The sequence below is a fragment of the Triticum urartu genome, chromosome 4 (genome assembly GCF_003073215.2).
Source record: "Triticum urartu cultivar G1812 chromosome 4, Tu2.1, whole genome shotgun sequence".
NCBI lineage: Eukaryota > Viridiplantae > Streptophyta > Magnoliopsida > Poales > Poaceae > Triticum > Triticum urartu.
In genome coordinates this window covers 99,395,712-99,411,920 of record NC_053025.1, presented here as the reverse complement: position 1 = coordinate 99,411,920, position 16,209 = coordinate 99,395,712, and the positions used below count along the sequence as shown (strand labels likewise).

Genomic DNA, 16,209 nt, shown 5'->3' with positions numbered 1-16,209 from the left:
ATGTCCATGAATATCAGTCGTCAAGTCAAAAAAACTCAAAAATATTGTTAGGATAAAGAAACTAGCGATGAAAAACAACAAGATATTTGTCTGCAGAACGAAGAAGATATCAGTGAACTACATGATGGTACTAACTCTTATACCTTATTTTTTATTCCTTTGTGCCATTTCAAAATTAAGAGAAGATATTTATGCATATCTTTGTTTTTAGGCCTTTCCAAAGTATTTCACTGATGATTGTCTCTCAAACCACATGTATGGTCAAGAGGTAAGGAAGGTATACATACAACACCCATGGTAATCAAGAGGACGAAGGATGGGCGACCAATCATCCACATGCATTGGCCCATAATGAAGGCTCAATATTCGCCTTCCGCTTCAACAGTTTTGTAGATGAGATTCATCTTTCTATCTACCATCTATGATTCTAATTTCCAAAGGTTTTAGATGATGCATGTGAAACTTGGTGTTTTTGTGTAATGGGGTAGCAAGCTATATGCCTATATGGTGTAACTGAGTGCTGAAGCTATATAATGTTGTATTTTGATGTATTTCAATTATAAAATCCTGATTGTTGTAATACGAAAATGAAATATATTGTGTGTTTAATATGAAATGTCAATTTGATTACTGAATGGATTTAAAAAATAGGGCAATTAACCTGCTTATTGGGGTTTTCTATTGCAAGCGGTTACTGAGACAACACCGTGGGCGATGACCTGAGACAACCCATGCAGTTTCTAGGAAGTAAACCCATGTGATGGCTCGCCTGGTCGCACACGAGCTCTTTTTCCCCACATGTGTGAGAGGAGGACCTATCACTAACGGTTTCTGGGTCATGTGGAATGCCCCCCCCCCCCCGGTATCGCACACACAGACAAGGCGACGGTTTAAAACTCTGTCACGGAAAGGGGGTAAAAACCGTATGTATAGAAGTCGCCTGCACTAGTGCCACTTTGACCCACTTCCATGATATATTTCCTGGAAAGAAGGCCCCGCCATTGGGCCAAATCTCTTCGGAGGTCATCTTTGGAACCCTTGAAAAATTCTAGGCCGAGGCGCTTTCTTTTGAGGTCCTCCTTTTTGAGGGGCCCATCACACCTTCCTTGAGCGACTAGCGTCCATAAAATTCATGTCGATCCCTTGTTGTCGTACTTGAAGCTCAAGCTGTTGGGCCCCAATGGGGTATTCACAATATGCGGCAATTTCAAGAATGCTCATGACTACGAGGTCACCAACACCGCCCTTGCCGCTGTTGAGCTCAAAGCAATCAATAAGATGGTGGATCCCGATAGCGCTACTTTAACTAAGAAACCCAAGTCTGTCTTGGCTTTCAAGTCGAGACAAGACACCAAGAAGCATTAGGTCCACCCGACCAACCCCGAGAAAATGGTCACTAGGGCGCTGACCTAACCCCTGCATAGGAAAGCACACTCGGTGATTTCCTCTGTGAGAACTGAGATATTATTGCATGACAGCCATCCGCCATCATATGTGTCCCAATGGACATTACTGAGCACATCTTGGACGTACAGAAGGGCACTCGCTCTATGAAGCAAGCCTTGCACTGGTTTGCGATGGATCTACGTATGGCCATCAGGGAGGAATTTCCCGGCCTCTTGCCATCGGGTTCATTCGAGAACTGTCATACCCGAACTGACTAGTGAGCCCAGTTTTGGCGCGGGAGAAGGATTTTACTTGGTGCATGCATGTTGATTGCACCGACCTTAATAGGGTATGCCCCAAGATTCGTTCCCGCTCCCCCGCATCTCAAGTTATCGACTCCACGGGGAGGTGTGAGTGTTTATGCTTAATGGATGAATATTCAAGATATCACTAGATTCGGATGAAGGTGACACACCAGGAGAAAACTTCATCACACCATTTGGACCCTTCTGCTATATCACCATGCCCCTTTGGGTTCAAGAATGCTGGTGTGACCTACCAATGCACGATAATAAGTGTCTTCATGGTCATACCAACGTCAATGTTAAGGCCTACGTCGATAATGTGGTGATCGAGACAAGAAAACAACACGGTTTTTGATGTGAGACGCCACAAAGTGAAGACCATGCCCGCACAAGTAGGTAGTCAAGCCGCGGGAGGAGTCGTTTGCCATGAAAGGCTTAGAACAACGAAGGTCGTCATCATAGATGTTACAGAGATTGGCGAGGAAGGAAGATGCACCATCAAAATCCCAATTTGAGACGCTCCGTCAGCACGCATCGTCCTTGCATGTGGTGGCAAAATCGGCCCGCTAACATGCTCGTCGTTGTCACACCCTCTGTTCCCTTGTAGCAACCGCCTAGCAGCATGGACCACAATGCCACCCACACGCTCGAGTGGAGGGCCGCATCGTTGGGAGATATAAGGCCGATGTTGCCGCCCACGTACCTGTAGACGGGATTGTGGACACTTTTTCCACACCACAAGAGGTTGTCGGACCAGCCGAAAAATGCTACCACAACTGCCGCATAACCATACCCTCTGCCTCAAGATGCCGCACATAGATCGCATCTCAACCATCATCGACCAGTGCCAGGGCTAGGCTTGACCACTAGTCTCTAGCAATGGTGAGGGGACATGAGGACGGGGAGGTAGGGGCGGTGCCTACGGCCTTTGGGTGGCATATGCAAGATGTGTTTTTTTTGCCGCGTTTGCGAGGACCATATATATTAGTTGTATATATGGCTTGTTTTCAAGATGTGCACTGACGTACATGATTAGGGTTGTTAGTATGTACTATGTGAGAAAAAAAATTGTGTACAAAGGCCTAATTTCCCAATTGTAATTTTGCAGATGTGAAAAATTAAGCCTTAATCAACTGTGAGAAAAAAATTGTGTACCTCAAAAGACACCCGTGGTAATTTGCTAATTTCTTTTGTAGTATTGTGTACCTCATTTGTTACCATTTTAGGAAGTGTGGTTAGGTCTCAGTCAACTGGGACTTAACAAAATCCCAATCAAGTGACGTAACCGATAAAAAGGTAAAAGAAAATTTTGCAGAACCTTCACGCAAGATCTCACGAATACATCATCGACCAAGACATATCAAGTCTCAGTTGACTGAGATTTAGTAACACTGTCTTATGATTGTTAATTGGTCTGAGCATTGCCTAGAATAGAAAAATGGTTGTTTACAGGGGTGTTTAAATGCTAAGATATATATGTACACACACACATGCATAGTATAGAAACAAACACGCACACATACATACACGCCCTACACGCACCTTCGAGGGATTGAATCGGCGGGTATTGAGATTGATGAAGTTATCACGGGTGTCTCACCGTCGATGGGCACATAGTTTACCACTAAAAGAATAAAATCGTTAAATTTTAGAATAAATCCACAAAAGGGCGAGCACATACACAACATTTAGGACTTAAACCCAGCTGAGTAGGTTGCACCACAAGAAATCTGACCATCAAAGTTACGCTAGTTCACAATATCTACACGCCTTTGTACCGAAGGAATGCACATAGTCAACAATGTTTACGTTTGTCAAGCGAATACACAGTTAATGAGTACCACAAATAAAAAGAAGGTTACCTACTAGGGTACTAAAATTTATTTGAAAAACTTGATAAGACGTCGAATCAACCAATCTGCTTTCGATAGGCAAGCATCAACACCACCTCCTAAACCATCAATCAATCAGCTTGATTGATTATTACGAAGGTTGCAGACGAAACGACAAGGAAGAATGCCATGTAAATAGACGGCTGCGATCGTCCCGCGGTGCCATCCCATCCGCCCACAGCAAACTGGAAAACCACCCGGGGCAAAAAGTCTTGAAACCGGCGGAGACGCGCGCAGCGCAGACGAAACGGGACAGCAGCGGCGGAGCCACGGCCACCCCCTGTTTCGGCTACCTTCTCCAAGAAAAAACAATCCTTCTTCCTTCCCCACTTGCGCTCCAAGCCTGCGCTTAATTACTCGCCGATTCCTCCAGCACCAGGACTATATATACAGGGCTCGCCACACCTTCGTTCCTCACCAAAATCTACAATCAACCAACTGCAAAGCAGAAACAGCAGCAAAGATCCATCTTTCTCTCTGAGTTTCCGGAGCGATCGGGGGAGTTGATGGCGACCGCCGGGAAGGTGATCAAGTGCAAAGGTTCGCTCTTCAAATATCCGCCGAAAATTTGCTTGATCAGTGAAGAACCTCCGGAATTTCATCAGTGCTAATTGGTTTGGCTTGGTTCTTGGGTGACTGCAGCGGCAGTGGCATGGGAGGCCGGGAAGCCGCTGTCGATCGAGGAGGTGGAGGTGGCGCCGCCGCAGGCCATGGAGGTGCGTGTCAAGATCCTCTACACCGCCCTCTGCCACACTGACGTCTACTTCTGGGAAGCCAAGGTATGTCCGGGCATCAGACATTCAGACCATAGTTTCAGGTTTCTCAAGTGCGTAGCCGTGATGGAGACATGGACCAGTGGCTAACATGGCGTGGTTGTGTTGTGTAGGGGCAAACTCCGGTTTTCCCAAGGATCTTGGGCCATGAGGCTGGAGGGTACGCATCTTCTGTGTCTCTATCTTATTCTGTTACAATTTTGCTGTTAATTTGGTGGAATCTTGAATCTTATATTATACGGTTTATTCATGTTAGTTTTCATCCTGAATCCTTAGTTGTTATTATAATTTATTTTATTGCCATGATATAAAAATAACACCTTAAGAATTATGGGACAGCTTTGTCACACAAGTTCCCTCAAAGTGCTTTGCTTTGTAGAATAATTCTATTTTTTATATTTTTTTTCATGTTCTGTAGGAAAGTGCATGCATCTACTCTCTATGTTTGTGATCTCATTTTTCTTCATCACTAGCACATTAGTAATTCTCAAAGAAAACAACAAGCACATAACTACATATTTTATAGATTATTTAGAAGGACTTATTTCCTTCGCTGTTCTAAATTCAGTCTTTAGTTGTCATTTTAATTAAGGCAAATACTGTGCTACTCTTAACAGTTAAGTAAGTCTTTTCCCCAAATAATTTTTTTTCCTTGCAGCATTGTTGAGAGCGTCGGAGAGGGCGTGACCGAGCTTGTGCCAGGTGACCATGTTCTGCCGGTGTTCACTGGCGAGTGCAAGGATTGTGCTCACTGCAAGTCAGAGGAGAGCAACCTTTGTGACCTCCTCAGGATCAATGTCGACCGGGGCGTGATGATCGGCGATGGGCAGTCCCGTTTCACCATCGGTGGGAAACCTATATTCCACTTCGTCGGGACCTCTACCTTCAGCGAGTATACCGTGATCCATGTTGGGTGCCTAGCGAAGATCAACCCTGAGGCACCCCTCGACAAAGTTTGTGTTCTCAGCTGTGGTATCTCAACTGGTAAGAGATTGTTCTGATTGATATTTTCCGGTGAAACACCATATTCATGTTGCCTCGATGATAAGTTACTGAGCAGTCATTTGTTTTCTTCAGGTCTTGGTGCGACTCTCAATGTCGCAAAACCAAAAAAGGGTTCGACGGTGGCAATTTTCGGCCTTGGAGCTGTGGGCCTTGCTGTAAGTGACAAAGGATATTTATCTTCCACAATGTACTACTGCAGGTTGATGAGAATTATTGTCAATAACCATGACTAATTGCTGTATGTTTTCACACGATCAGGCCATGGAAGGGGCCAAGATGGTTGGGGCATCAAGGATCATCGGTGTGGACTTGAACCCTGCAAAATACGAACAAGGTACAGTCTGCTGCTATCTTCAGAAAGTAAAATAAATCCATTTTGGTGAACGTGGGTTTATGGATAACACACTGAACTTTAGCAACATGTCAATTTTCAGCCAAGAAGTTTGGCTGCACCGACTTTGTAAACCCAAAGGACCACACCAAGCCAGTGCAAGAGGTCTGTTAAGTTCTCTGCCCGAGCATGCATCACTCCCTTAGTTTGTTCATGGGCTGCAAAATACTGTGCCAAATGCTCACAGTTGAATTGTGCTCCAGGTGCTTATCGAGATGACAAACGGTGGAGTCGACAGAGCCGTGGAGTGCACGGGTCACGTCGACGCCATGATATCCGCCTTCGAATGCGTTCACGATGTATGTTCTCGACACAGTTGTAATTTGATCATTTTGAGCCTTGATGTGTGTTTCTGCTTTAAACTGAAATTCTGAAATTTGAATGTAGGGGTGGGGCGTGGCGGTGCTGGTGGGCGTTCCGCACAAGGAGGCGGTGTTCAAGACCCACCCGATGAACTTCCTCAATGAGAGGACCCTGAAGGGCACCTTCTTCGGCAACTACAAACCGCGCACCGACCTCCCGGAAGTCGTGGAGATGTACATGAGGAAGGAGCTGGACGTGGAGAAGTTCATCACCCACAGCGTGCCTTTCTCGCAGATCAACACGGCGTTCGACCTCATGCTCAAGGGAGAGGGACTTCGCTGCGTCATGAGGATGGACGAGTAAATCAAGCTTCTTCGTCACACCCTCGCTGCTTTAAACAAAAGAAAAATAAATTATCAGGACTTCCCTGGACTAATAATGTATAGTCGTTAGATGCGCATGTGTATTTTTTGTCACCAAGAACGAACATGTATGTGTTTTGTGTTCACGGTTTGGTCTTTATATTTCAGTGTGTCACCACCTCTTCTGAGTGTACATGAACATTTTCCAGAGTAATAATAGTCTGCAGTTTCTGCGTTCAAATCGGCATCTTCCTTTTATCGAAACGAATATCGGCGGCTCCGTTGCATGTTTTGCGGTCTTCGCCTTAGACTATTTCAAGTGCAAATCCTAAGGCAAAGCATGTCAGTCTCCCAAATCCACCAACAGACGCTGCACCCACAGCTCCAAACGGCGCAGGGCGACCTCGATGGGCAATCCTCGGTCATGTGTACGATTGCTCCTTTGATGTTCTTGTTAGAGAAATGCCTTAGACTCAATATTTTCTATGTGTTTATGAATAAAGATAGTTCTTGAATGTTATTAATGATGTGTATCAACAAGTATGTGACTTGTTTGTGAGACTACGCATTGTACGATGATTGTCCTAAAAAGTCCCTAGTCGAAAGCGCTGCTGACTAGACTAGCATATAACACGGTGGATGGCTCGATCTCACTAGTCATGGAGCATTGGATGCTAGAAATATGGACTCAGAAAGATCTGGTCAGATTTGACGTAGTTGGATCGGAGTTCAAATAAGGTCCGAGTCGGCAGACCCAACCACGAGACGCATCGATCTGAGCTAGCGCATGTAGTCGGGAGGGTAATAGACCTGCTTTGGGCTGACTAAACGTTACTCCGTAACTGGATAGTTATAAAAGTAGATTTCGGACTTGTCCAGACCCATGCTTGGAGACATGGTTGAGCAAGATGTGATTCGCCCCTCCGATCAGGAGAGATATACTCTGGGCTCATCGTGTGATCTGATCAAGATAAGCATGGCCATGCGATAGGGATTATGTGATAATCCGTTTTATGGTCGACATCACTGAAACGGGAAAGAGATCGGCTAGCACAAGGATAATAAACTCGCCTTGATCCCAACAACATAGGCAAATGGAACCAAAATGTGACATGTTGTACGGGTTCACCAACCGGCTTCATTGTCTACTTGGTGGTTGGTGCGGCTTGCTAGAGGCCGCTACCAGCCGAGCAGATCGGAGATAATCCGACCTGCGACCAAGCCGACTTGAACATAAGGGGTCGCACGCTTAAGGGAATGAACTTGTGAGGCTGGATTTGACTACACAAATCAGATGTGATCCTACTCGGACTTGGATCCATGCCGAAAAGACTTCGGGCTTTAGAATCCGTGCGAGGCCCAAGTGTTGAGCCCGCAACAGATGCATATATATAGTGGGGGTGCGGCATACGGTTTCAATTGATCACTTTGGCGCCGTCACAAGGGCTTTGTATGTATTGCAAATAGCCACCTCCACTCGCCGCCGGCTATATGATTGGACCTAGCAGTCTGTCACACGATGTTTCTTCTGCTCGCGCGGATACCATTAGAGGCGGTGGACTTGCGCCGCTCCGACAAACCTGTTCATGGGATTCGATCGGTTACGTGGGAGATCGACGAGGAGAAGATGACTCCGGAGACGCGCTGCCTCAACTCTACATCCCCTGCACGGCATTGCACGTCTAGTGGTAACAATCTATGATCCATCTCCCGTCGCATGTTCCTGATTGATCTACGCATAGACAAAATTTATATTGCAGCCGATGCACCTAGCATAGAGCAACATTTCTTGCCACGCTTAGTCAACCACCACACTCCATGGTGTTTCCTGTTTTGAGACCCGGCGGTCGTTGCATGAGCACCTCTGCTCGGATATATGGCCGCAGTCCCTCGAAAAAATGGGTAGGACAAAATAAGGATGCGCCAGTTTTGAATATGAGATTAAATGATTCATCAATGTTTCAAAGTGCTCGATAAAATCAACAACAAATGTAAGTTGCTCGATCGCATGAAACCACCAAATTAGCGATTGGTCTTTATCTCGTCCAAATTTGACAGAACCGCCCGGGCCTACCAGTCAGCCACCGTTCTGCACGCGTCTCACCGGCGATGATGGGGAAGGAGAAGACAGCGGCTCTGGAGCGGGCGAAGAAGGCGACGGCAAAGTCGAAGGGGAAGGCGACCAGCCGGGGCGGATCCTCCTCGCGAATCGGCCTGCCGAAGTGCTGGATTCAGGGCGACTGGATCCACTCGAAGCTCACCCAGGACGACCTCGACGACCCGGCCGAGGGAGGGCTGATCCCCTATGACTCGGCGCGGCTTCCGGGGAAGGAATCCGAGCCGCAACCCCAGGAGGGTGAGCGCGTTCTTCTTGCCACCCACGTCGACCGTGGATTTTCCTTGCCTCCTCACCCTTTCTTTCGAGGATTTTTGAATTTCTTTGGGGCACAACTCCACCATTTTACTCCCAACACAATCGTTTATCTCGCCGCTTTCATTTCTTTGTGTGAGAATTTCCTGGGTTGCCGGCCTCATTGGGGTCTTTTCAAGCATATTTTCACCTGTCCCTCCCAGACAATGAAAAAGGCTAATCCGAGTGACGAGAGGACTCAAGTGATCCAAATGTGTGGGGGTCTTGGTATCTAGATGAGAGGAAAAAGCTCCTTTCCGGCCATGATTCTTCCCAACTCAGTTTGCGGATGGCAGTCGACCTGGTTTTATTGTAAAGACCAGTCGACGCCAGGGCATTCGACTGGCCTCCCTCCCTTTACCATGGACCAAGTGAGGAAACCATCTCCTTTGAAGGTGCTCCCAGAGGAGAAGGCGCAGGTGAGGGTGCTGGTCGAGCGAGTGGTCCAGCTTATCCGTGACGGGGTCACCGGTATGGATCTCTTGGAGGTATTCCTTCAGCGGCACATCCAGCCTCTTCGAGCCCGAGACCACCCGATGTGGATGTATTCGGGTCTTGAAGACTCCACTCGGATCCACCTGGAGGAGGTCGACGATGACACACTGGAGAAGTGGCTGTCGGGCCTGACTGGAAACAAGGACAACCCCAGGGGAGCCAGGAGAGTTCCTCCATTCAACCAGTCCCATGTACCAGAGAAGGTTTGATTCTGGGCTTTTGCTTGTAATCTGAATTGACTCGTGCAGCTGCCTATACTGTGTCGACTGACTTTGTTCTCTCTCTGCTTTCTTTCAGGCCATTATTGAAATGTATTCAATGCCCAACGGGGAGCAAGAGCAAGCTCTGGAAGGTGAGGCAAGCAGCGGCGACAGTGGCGAGTGGACTTCCGACGGTGAAGGGGACGGAGAGAGCGACGACTCAAGCGACGGAGAAGAAGTCGAGTCGCCTCCTCGCAGGGAGAGGCGATCCAAGCTTGCCCAAGAACGACCGAGCGCCCGTGAAAAGGCAACGGCTAAGGCTGGTCAGTCTTCGAAGCGTCCTCGGATCTCTTCACCAACCCCGACCGAGAAAGCACCAAAGCATCCCAAAGTTGCCGAGCCGCAGACTCGGAAGGCGTTGCCGAAGATCAAGATTGACATCCCTGTCGCCTCCGCGTGAGTGTCTCCCTTTGTATTCACTCGACGCTCTGTGCTGTTTGTTTTTCTTGTTTTAACCGGACGAACTTTGGAACTGTCAGCGCTGCCACTTCAGGGACCTCAGCTTACAGGGACGATGATGAGGTGATGGAGGATGCGGTCACTTCTAATCCAGGTATGATTTCCGCCATACTGTCTTTGTTTGGTCGATTCAACTGCAATGTGCATCATTGGGTGATGTGGTTTTGGCAATTGAACTTTGCATAGCTCCCAACATTATTGACCTCCCCGATGATGATGAAGAGCCCGAGAGGCCTTTGACGAGGAAGAGTAGGCAGGCTCCTACAAGCGAGGCGCTACAGTCGACGCCGAGGACGGAACCAGTCGTTCAGGACGCTGGCGACGCCAATCGAGGTTCTGTTACCTTTGTTGTGCCACTGTCGAGTGCCTTGCCTTCTTCGTCGACTGCTCAGGCTCCCGTTGTCCCACCTTCAGTTTTTGCGACCCATCATGTCCCAGAGGACGAAGCGAATGCTGCCAAGGAAGCCATATGTCAGGCGGGCATCATGATGGAGAAGATGAGGACGGTGCGGGACGCCATTCAGGCCGCCTACGATGCCAGCTCGGCCCTCCAAAGCAATGTTCAGGTTAATTGGTCACTGCTTATTCTGTTAGGATATGCTATCTGAAGACTCTTTCCGAAAAATCTTTGCATCTGTACACCCACTGGGTGCGTTGATTGAAATTTTTGAACCGGTGGGGGCACGTTGAGTGCACCTACTGGGTGTAGTCCCCGAGACTACTGTGGACTGCTGGCAGTCGACTGTACTTGTTGTATTTTTTCGAATGTATAAACCAAACTGGTAGTTTGTCTCTTCCACTCGGTTTGGTTGAGTGGGATCAGAACCGGTGGGGGCACGCAAAGTGCACCCACTAGGTGTAGTCCCCGAGACTATGATGGACTGCTGGCAGTCGACTGTAGTCTGAGTTCTACTTTCTCTCTTTCTGCCTTTTTTTTACTTCCTGGACTCGACTTCGGCGGACCGGTCGAGTGGGATCAGAACCGGTGGGGGCACGCAAAGTGCACCCACTGGGTGTAGTCCCCGAGACTATGGTGGACTGCGGGCAGTCGACCGTAGTCTTAGTATTTATTGTCTTTGTTGTTTTTCGCTGTAAAATAACTTCTCCTCTTTGATTGCAGAAATCTTGTGATCTTGGAGCTCGCTTTGCTGATTTGGAGAAACAGCAGATCCAACTGAACCTTGACTTGGAGTTGGCCAAGACTGAGCTGCAAAAGGCTAAGGATGGCGCCAATGGTAAGACGAGTTCGTCGACTGGTTTGTCTTGGGCTTGAGTACCCTTCTGCTCTTTCTGAATCAAGCACCATTTCTTTGCAGAAAAGCTGAGAGAAGCTCTGGCGAAAAAGGACCAAGATTTGGCTGCTGCTCGAAAGGAAGCTGACGACAGAAACGCTCTAGCTGAACAGAAACTGGCTTCGGTCGGCCAGTTGGAAGAAGAGAATACCAGGCTGAAATCTGCTCTCAACGACACCAACAAGGAGTGCTCGCGCTGGAAGAAGGGGAATCTCATCTTAGGCGAGAAGATGGAAAGCATTGCTCGCAGGAGGGACGATCTGGAGAGCTATCTGAGGAGCCTTGCCAAGAAGTTGTTCATCAAGCTTGAAGGTGCTCATTTTGTTCCGACTGATTTTTTTTGTGTCGACTCAGTGTACGAAAATTGACTTATCCTTGGATCGTGAATGCAGAGTTTTGCCAGAACTTTGAAGAGGAGACTGGGCGGATCGAACCAGGTTTGGATCCAATCAATTCTCCCGTGAAAGATGAAACTGCCATGAATCTGCTCCGACTGGAATCTCGCATCGACGGTGTCGTGGACTACTTGGCTCGACTGAAGGTTGCCATGTCACGGATCGACCCGGCACTTTGGCCAAAAGCTACGCTCCAAAACGATCTTGAGTCCCTGATGACTCTACTTAACGGAATCCCTGACCGAGTGCAGGAGTGGAAGAAGTCTTCTGCTCGGTGTGGCGCTGATGTGGCTCTGTCTTTGGTTCGTGTCCACTGCAAGGAGGTGCGACAAGATAAGCTGGCCGCAATCAAGGTCGCCAACACCCAGAAGCATGACTTCCGAACTTTTATGGAGACTTTCATCTCTGCCGCCACTCGGATTGCCGATGGCGTCGACCTGGACGAGTTCGTCGAGCTTGCCAGCCCTCCTCCTGCGGAGTGAACAAACTTTTATGCCCCACCTTAAATTTGCCTCGGAATGCCGAGTGGTTTTTGTAACCGTTAAACTCTTTCGGGCTGAATGCCTAAGCACTTTGATCTGTGGTCCAGAACCTTTAGGATTTATCTGAACTCGGTTTATCGTTGAATATCTTTATAAATCTCCCGTCGAGTGGAAATAGTTCTTCATTCGAGACAACTTTTTTGTACTTGTGGCACAGCTCCGAAGGAGAAGGTAGCAGTCGACCTGCACCTCGTTACTGCAAAGCAGGATGGAGTGCACGTTGTATTTGTGGCGAAGCTCTCCAAGGAGGAGGTGGCCGTCGACCTCCAGCTTGTTACTGCAGGGCAGGATGGAGTGCACGTTGTATTTGTGGTGAAGCTCCCCAAGGAGGAGGCGGCCGTCGACCTGCAGCTTGTTACTGCAGGGCAGGATGGAGTGCATGTTGTATTTGTGGCGAAGCTCTCCAAGAAGGAGGCGGCCGTCTACCTGCAGCTTGTTACTGCAGAGCGGGATGTGTTTTTGTACTTAGGCGAGTGCCTGACCGTGGCTAAGTCTTCAAGTGAGAGAACTTAGGCAAGTACCGGACTGCAGCTAAGCCCCCGAGTGGGAGGACTGCTCTCCACTCGGTAGGATTTTTTCAAACTTAGGCGAGTGCCTGACTGCAGCTAAGTCCTCAAGTGAGAGAACTTAGGCGAGGACTGGACTGCAGCTAAGCCCCCGAGTGGGAGGGCTGCTCTCCACTCGGTAGGATTTTTTCAAACTTAGGCGAGTGCCTGATTGCAGCTAAGTCCTCAAGTGAGAGAACTTAGGCGAGCATTGGACTGCAGCTAAGCCCCCGAGTGGGAGGGCTGCTCTCCACTTGGTAGGATTTTTTCAAACTTAGGCGAGTGCCTGACTGCAGCTAAGTCCTCAAGTGAGATAACTTAGGCGAGTATTGGACTGCAGCTAAGCCCCCGAGTGGGAGGGCTGCTCTCCACTCGGTAGGATTTTTTTCAAACTTAGGCGAGTGCCTGACTGCAGCTAAGTCCTCAAGTGAGAGAACTTAGGCGAGTACTGGACTGCAGCTAAGCCCCCGAGTGGGAGGGTTGCTCTCCACTCGATAGGATTTTTTCAAACTTAGGCGAGTGCCTGACTGCAGCTAAGTCCTCAAGTGAGAGAACTTAGGCGAGTACTGGACTGCAGCTAAGCCCCCGAGTGGGAGGGCTGCTCTCCACTCGGTAGGATTTTTTCGAACTTAGGTGAAACGGATTCGCAGCTAAGACTCCGAGTGGGAGGCTGGCTCACCACTCGGTAGGAAATCATTTTTATAAACTTAGGCGAAGTGGATTCACAGCTAAGCCACCCACTGGGGGATTTCTTACGTAAACAAAAATAATAATAATCACTGGGAAAATTATAATGCTCTTGTCTTTTGATAAATAAACTACAGTAGTTTTTTCTTATTACATCTTATCTGAATGATAATTCAAGTGTAAAAGGGGCGGAGTAGCTCCGCATTTCAGGCTCGTGGCTCATCAATCTGGCGATCGACATTGTAGAGGTGGTATGCTCCATTGTGGAGGACTCTGGTGACTATGAAGGGGCCTTCCCAAGTAGGAGCAAGTTTGTGTGGTTTCTGCTGATCCACTCGGAGGACTAAGTCTCCTTCTTGGAAGGCTCGACTCTTCATGTTTCTGGCATGGAATCGACGCAAGTCTTGCTGATAGATGGTCAATCGAATCAAGGCCATTTCTCTTTCTTCTTCCAGGAGGTCGACTGCGTCCTGCCGGGCTTGTTCTGCTTCATCTTCAAAGTAGAGTTCGACTCGGGGGGGCGTTGTGAAGCAGGTCACTCGGTAAGACTGCCTCGGCTCCGTAGACCAGAAAGAATGGGGTTCTTCCGGTCGATCGATTCAGGGTTGTCCTTAATCCCCAAAGGACTGATGGAAGCTCGTCGACCCATGCACCTGCTGCGTGCTTGAGATTGCGCATCAATCGGGGCTTCAGTCCTTTGAGAATTAGGCCGTTCGCCCTTTCTGCTTGCCCATTCGACTGGGGGTGAGCGACCGAAGCATAGTCGACCCGAGTGCCCTGAGAGGCGCAAAAGGCCCTGAATTTGTCGGAATCGAAGTTTGACCCGTTGTCGGTGATGATGCTGTGCGGAACTCCATATCTGAATATCAACTCTCTGATGAAACTGATAGTGGTGCAAGCATCAAGATTCTTGATAGGCTTGGCTTCAATCCATTTGGTGAACTTGTCGACCGCTACCAGTACATGAGTGAAGCCGCTCCTGCCTGTTCTCAGTGGTCCAACCATGTCCAGCCCCCAAACAACGAAGGGCCAAACGAGTGGAATGGTTTTCAGGGCTGACGCGGGCTTGTGCGACATATTGGAGTAATACTGACATCCTTCACATTTGTCGACTATCTCTTTTGCCATCTCATTGGCTCTTGGCCAGTAGAACCCCGCTCGGTATGCTTTAGCCACAATGGTCCGAGAGGACGCATGATGACCACAGGTCCCCGAGTGGATATCATTAAGGATCATCTGACCTTCTTCTAGTGTAATACACTTCTGGCTGACCCCAGTCGCGCTTTCTCTATATAATTGTCCCTTTATGACTGTAAAGGCCTTGGATCGACGGACGATCTGTCGAGCCTCTTCTTCGTCTTCTGGGAGTTCTTTCCTTAGGATGTACGTGATGTACGGTACTGTCCAGACGGGAGTGATGACCAAGACTTTCATGATCAGCTCGACCACAGCTGGAACTTCAACTTCAGTCGGATCCGTGGCGCTTTTTGGTTGCAGGACCTCTTCAGTGAAGGGATCCTCCTAAACTGATGGTGTGTGGATGTGTTCCAAAAACACATTGCTGGGAATGGCTTCTCTTTTGGAACCTATTTTTGCCAGATCATCAGCTGCTTGATTTTTCAGTCGGGGTATGTGATGAAGCTCTAACCCCTCAAATTTCTTCTCCAGCTTTCTCACTGCATTGCAATAACCAGTCATGGCTGGACTTCTGACGTCCCATTCCTTCATCACCTGATTAACCACCAAATCTGAGTCGCCATAGACCATGAGGCGACGGACGCCGAGTGAAATGGCCATGCGCAACCCATATAAAAGTGCTTCGTATTCTGCCTCGTTGTTAGAGGAATCAAAGTGGATTTGAAGAACATATCTGAGTTTATCTCCTCTGGGGGAGACCAACACCACTCTGGCGCCGGAACCATTCAGCATCTTGGAACCGTCGAAGAACATGGTCCAATGCTCCGAGTGAACTTGAGTCGGCAGTTGCTGTTCAATCCACTCGGCGACGAAATCCGCGATTGCCTGGGACTTGATAGCTTTCTTTGCCTCAAACTTGATATCTAGAGGAAGGAGTTCAATCGCCCATTTTGGCACTCGACTAGTTGCGTCCCTGTTATGCAGGATCTCTGACAATGGAGCGTCACTGACGACTGTAATGGAATGATCAGAGAAGTAGTGAGCAACTTTCTTTGTGGTCATATAAATCCCATATACAAGCTTCTGATAATGAGGATATCTTTGCTTCGATGGGGTCAAGACTTCAGAAATATAATATACTGGGCGCTGAACTTTGAAGGTTTTTCCTTCTTCTTCCCGCTCGACCGTAAGTACCATACTGACGACTTGTCCTGTGGCTGCAATGTAAAGCAGCAAAGGCTCCTTGCTGATTGGGGCAGCAAGCACCGGCTGGGTGGAGAGCGGAGTTTTGAGCTCTGCAAACGCTGCGTCAGCTTCAGGAGTCCACTCGAACTTGTCGGACTTCTTCATCAATCGGTAAAGAGGCAATGCCTTTTCACCGAGACGAGATATGAATCAACTTAGGGCGCCAAGCAACCAGTAAGCCTCTGGACATCATGCATTCGCACAAGACTTTTCATTCGGAGTATAGTACCGACTTCTTCTGGATTGGCGTCGATTCCCCGTTCGGAAACGAGAAAACTGAGTAATTTTCCGCCAAGAACTCCGAATGTGCATTTTGATGGATTAA

General features: G+C 48.3%; 1 protein-coding gene across 1 annotated transcript; it reads left to right on the top strand.

Annotated features, from left to right (window-relative positions):
* Positions 1–3,983: 3,983 nt before the first annotated feature.
* On the top strand, positions 3,984–6,599 carry LOC125550873 (alcohol dehydrogenase 3-like). The gene is made up of 9 exons (XM_048713982.1): positions 3,984–4,123; positions 4,226–4,362; positions 4,470–4,516; positions 5,015–5,340; positions 5,434–5,516; positions 5,620–5,695; positions 5,796–5,857; positions 5,956–6,051; positions 6,140–6,599. The coding sequence occupies exons 1-9, from the start codon at positions 4,090–4,092 to the stop codon at positions 6,416–6,418; spliced, it is 1,140 nt and encodes a 379-aa protein (XP_048569939.1). The 5' UTR covers positions 3,984–4,089; the 3' UTR covers positions 6,419–6,599.
* Positions 6,600–16,209: the final 9,610 nt, after the last annotated feature.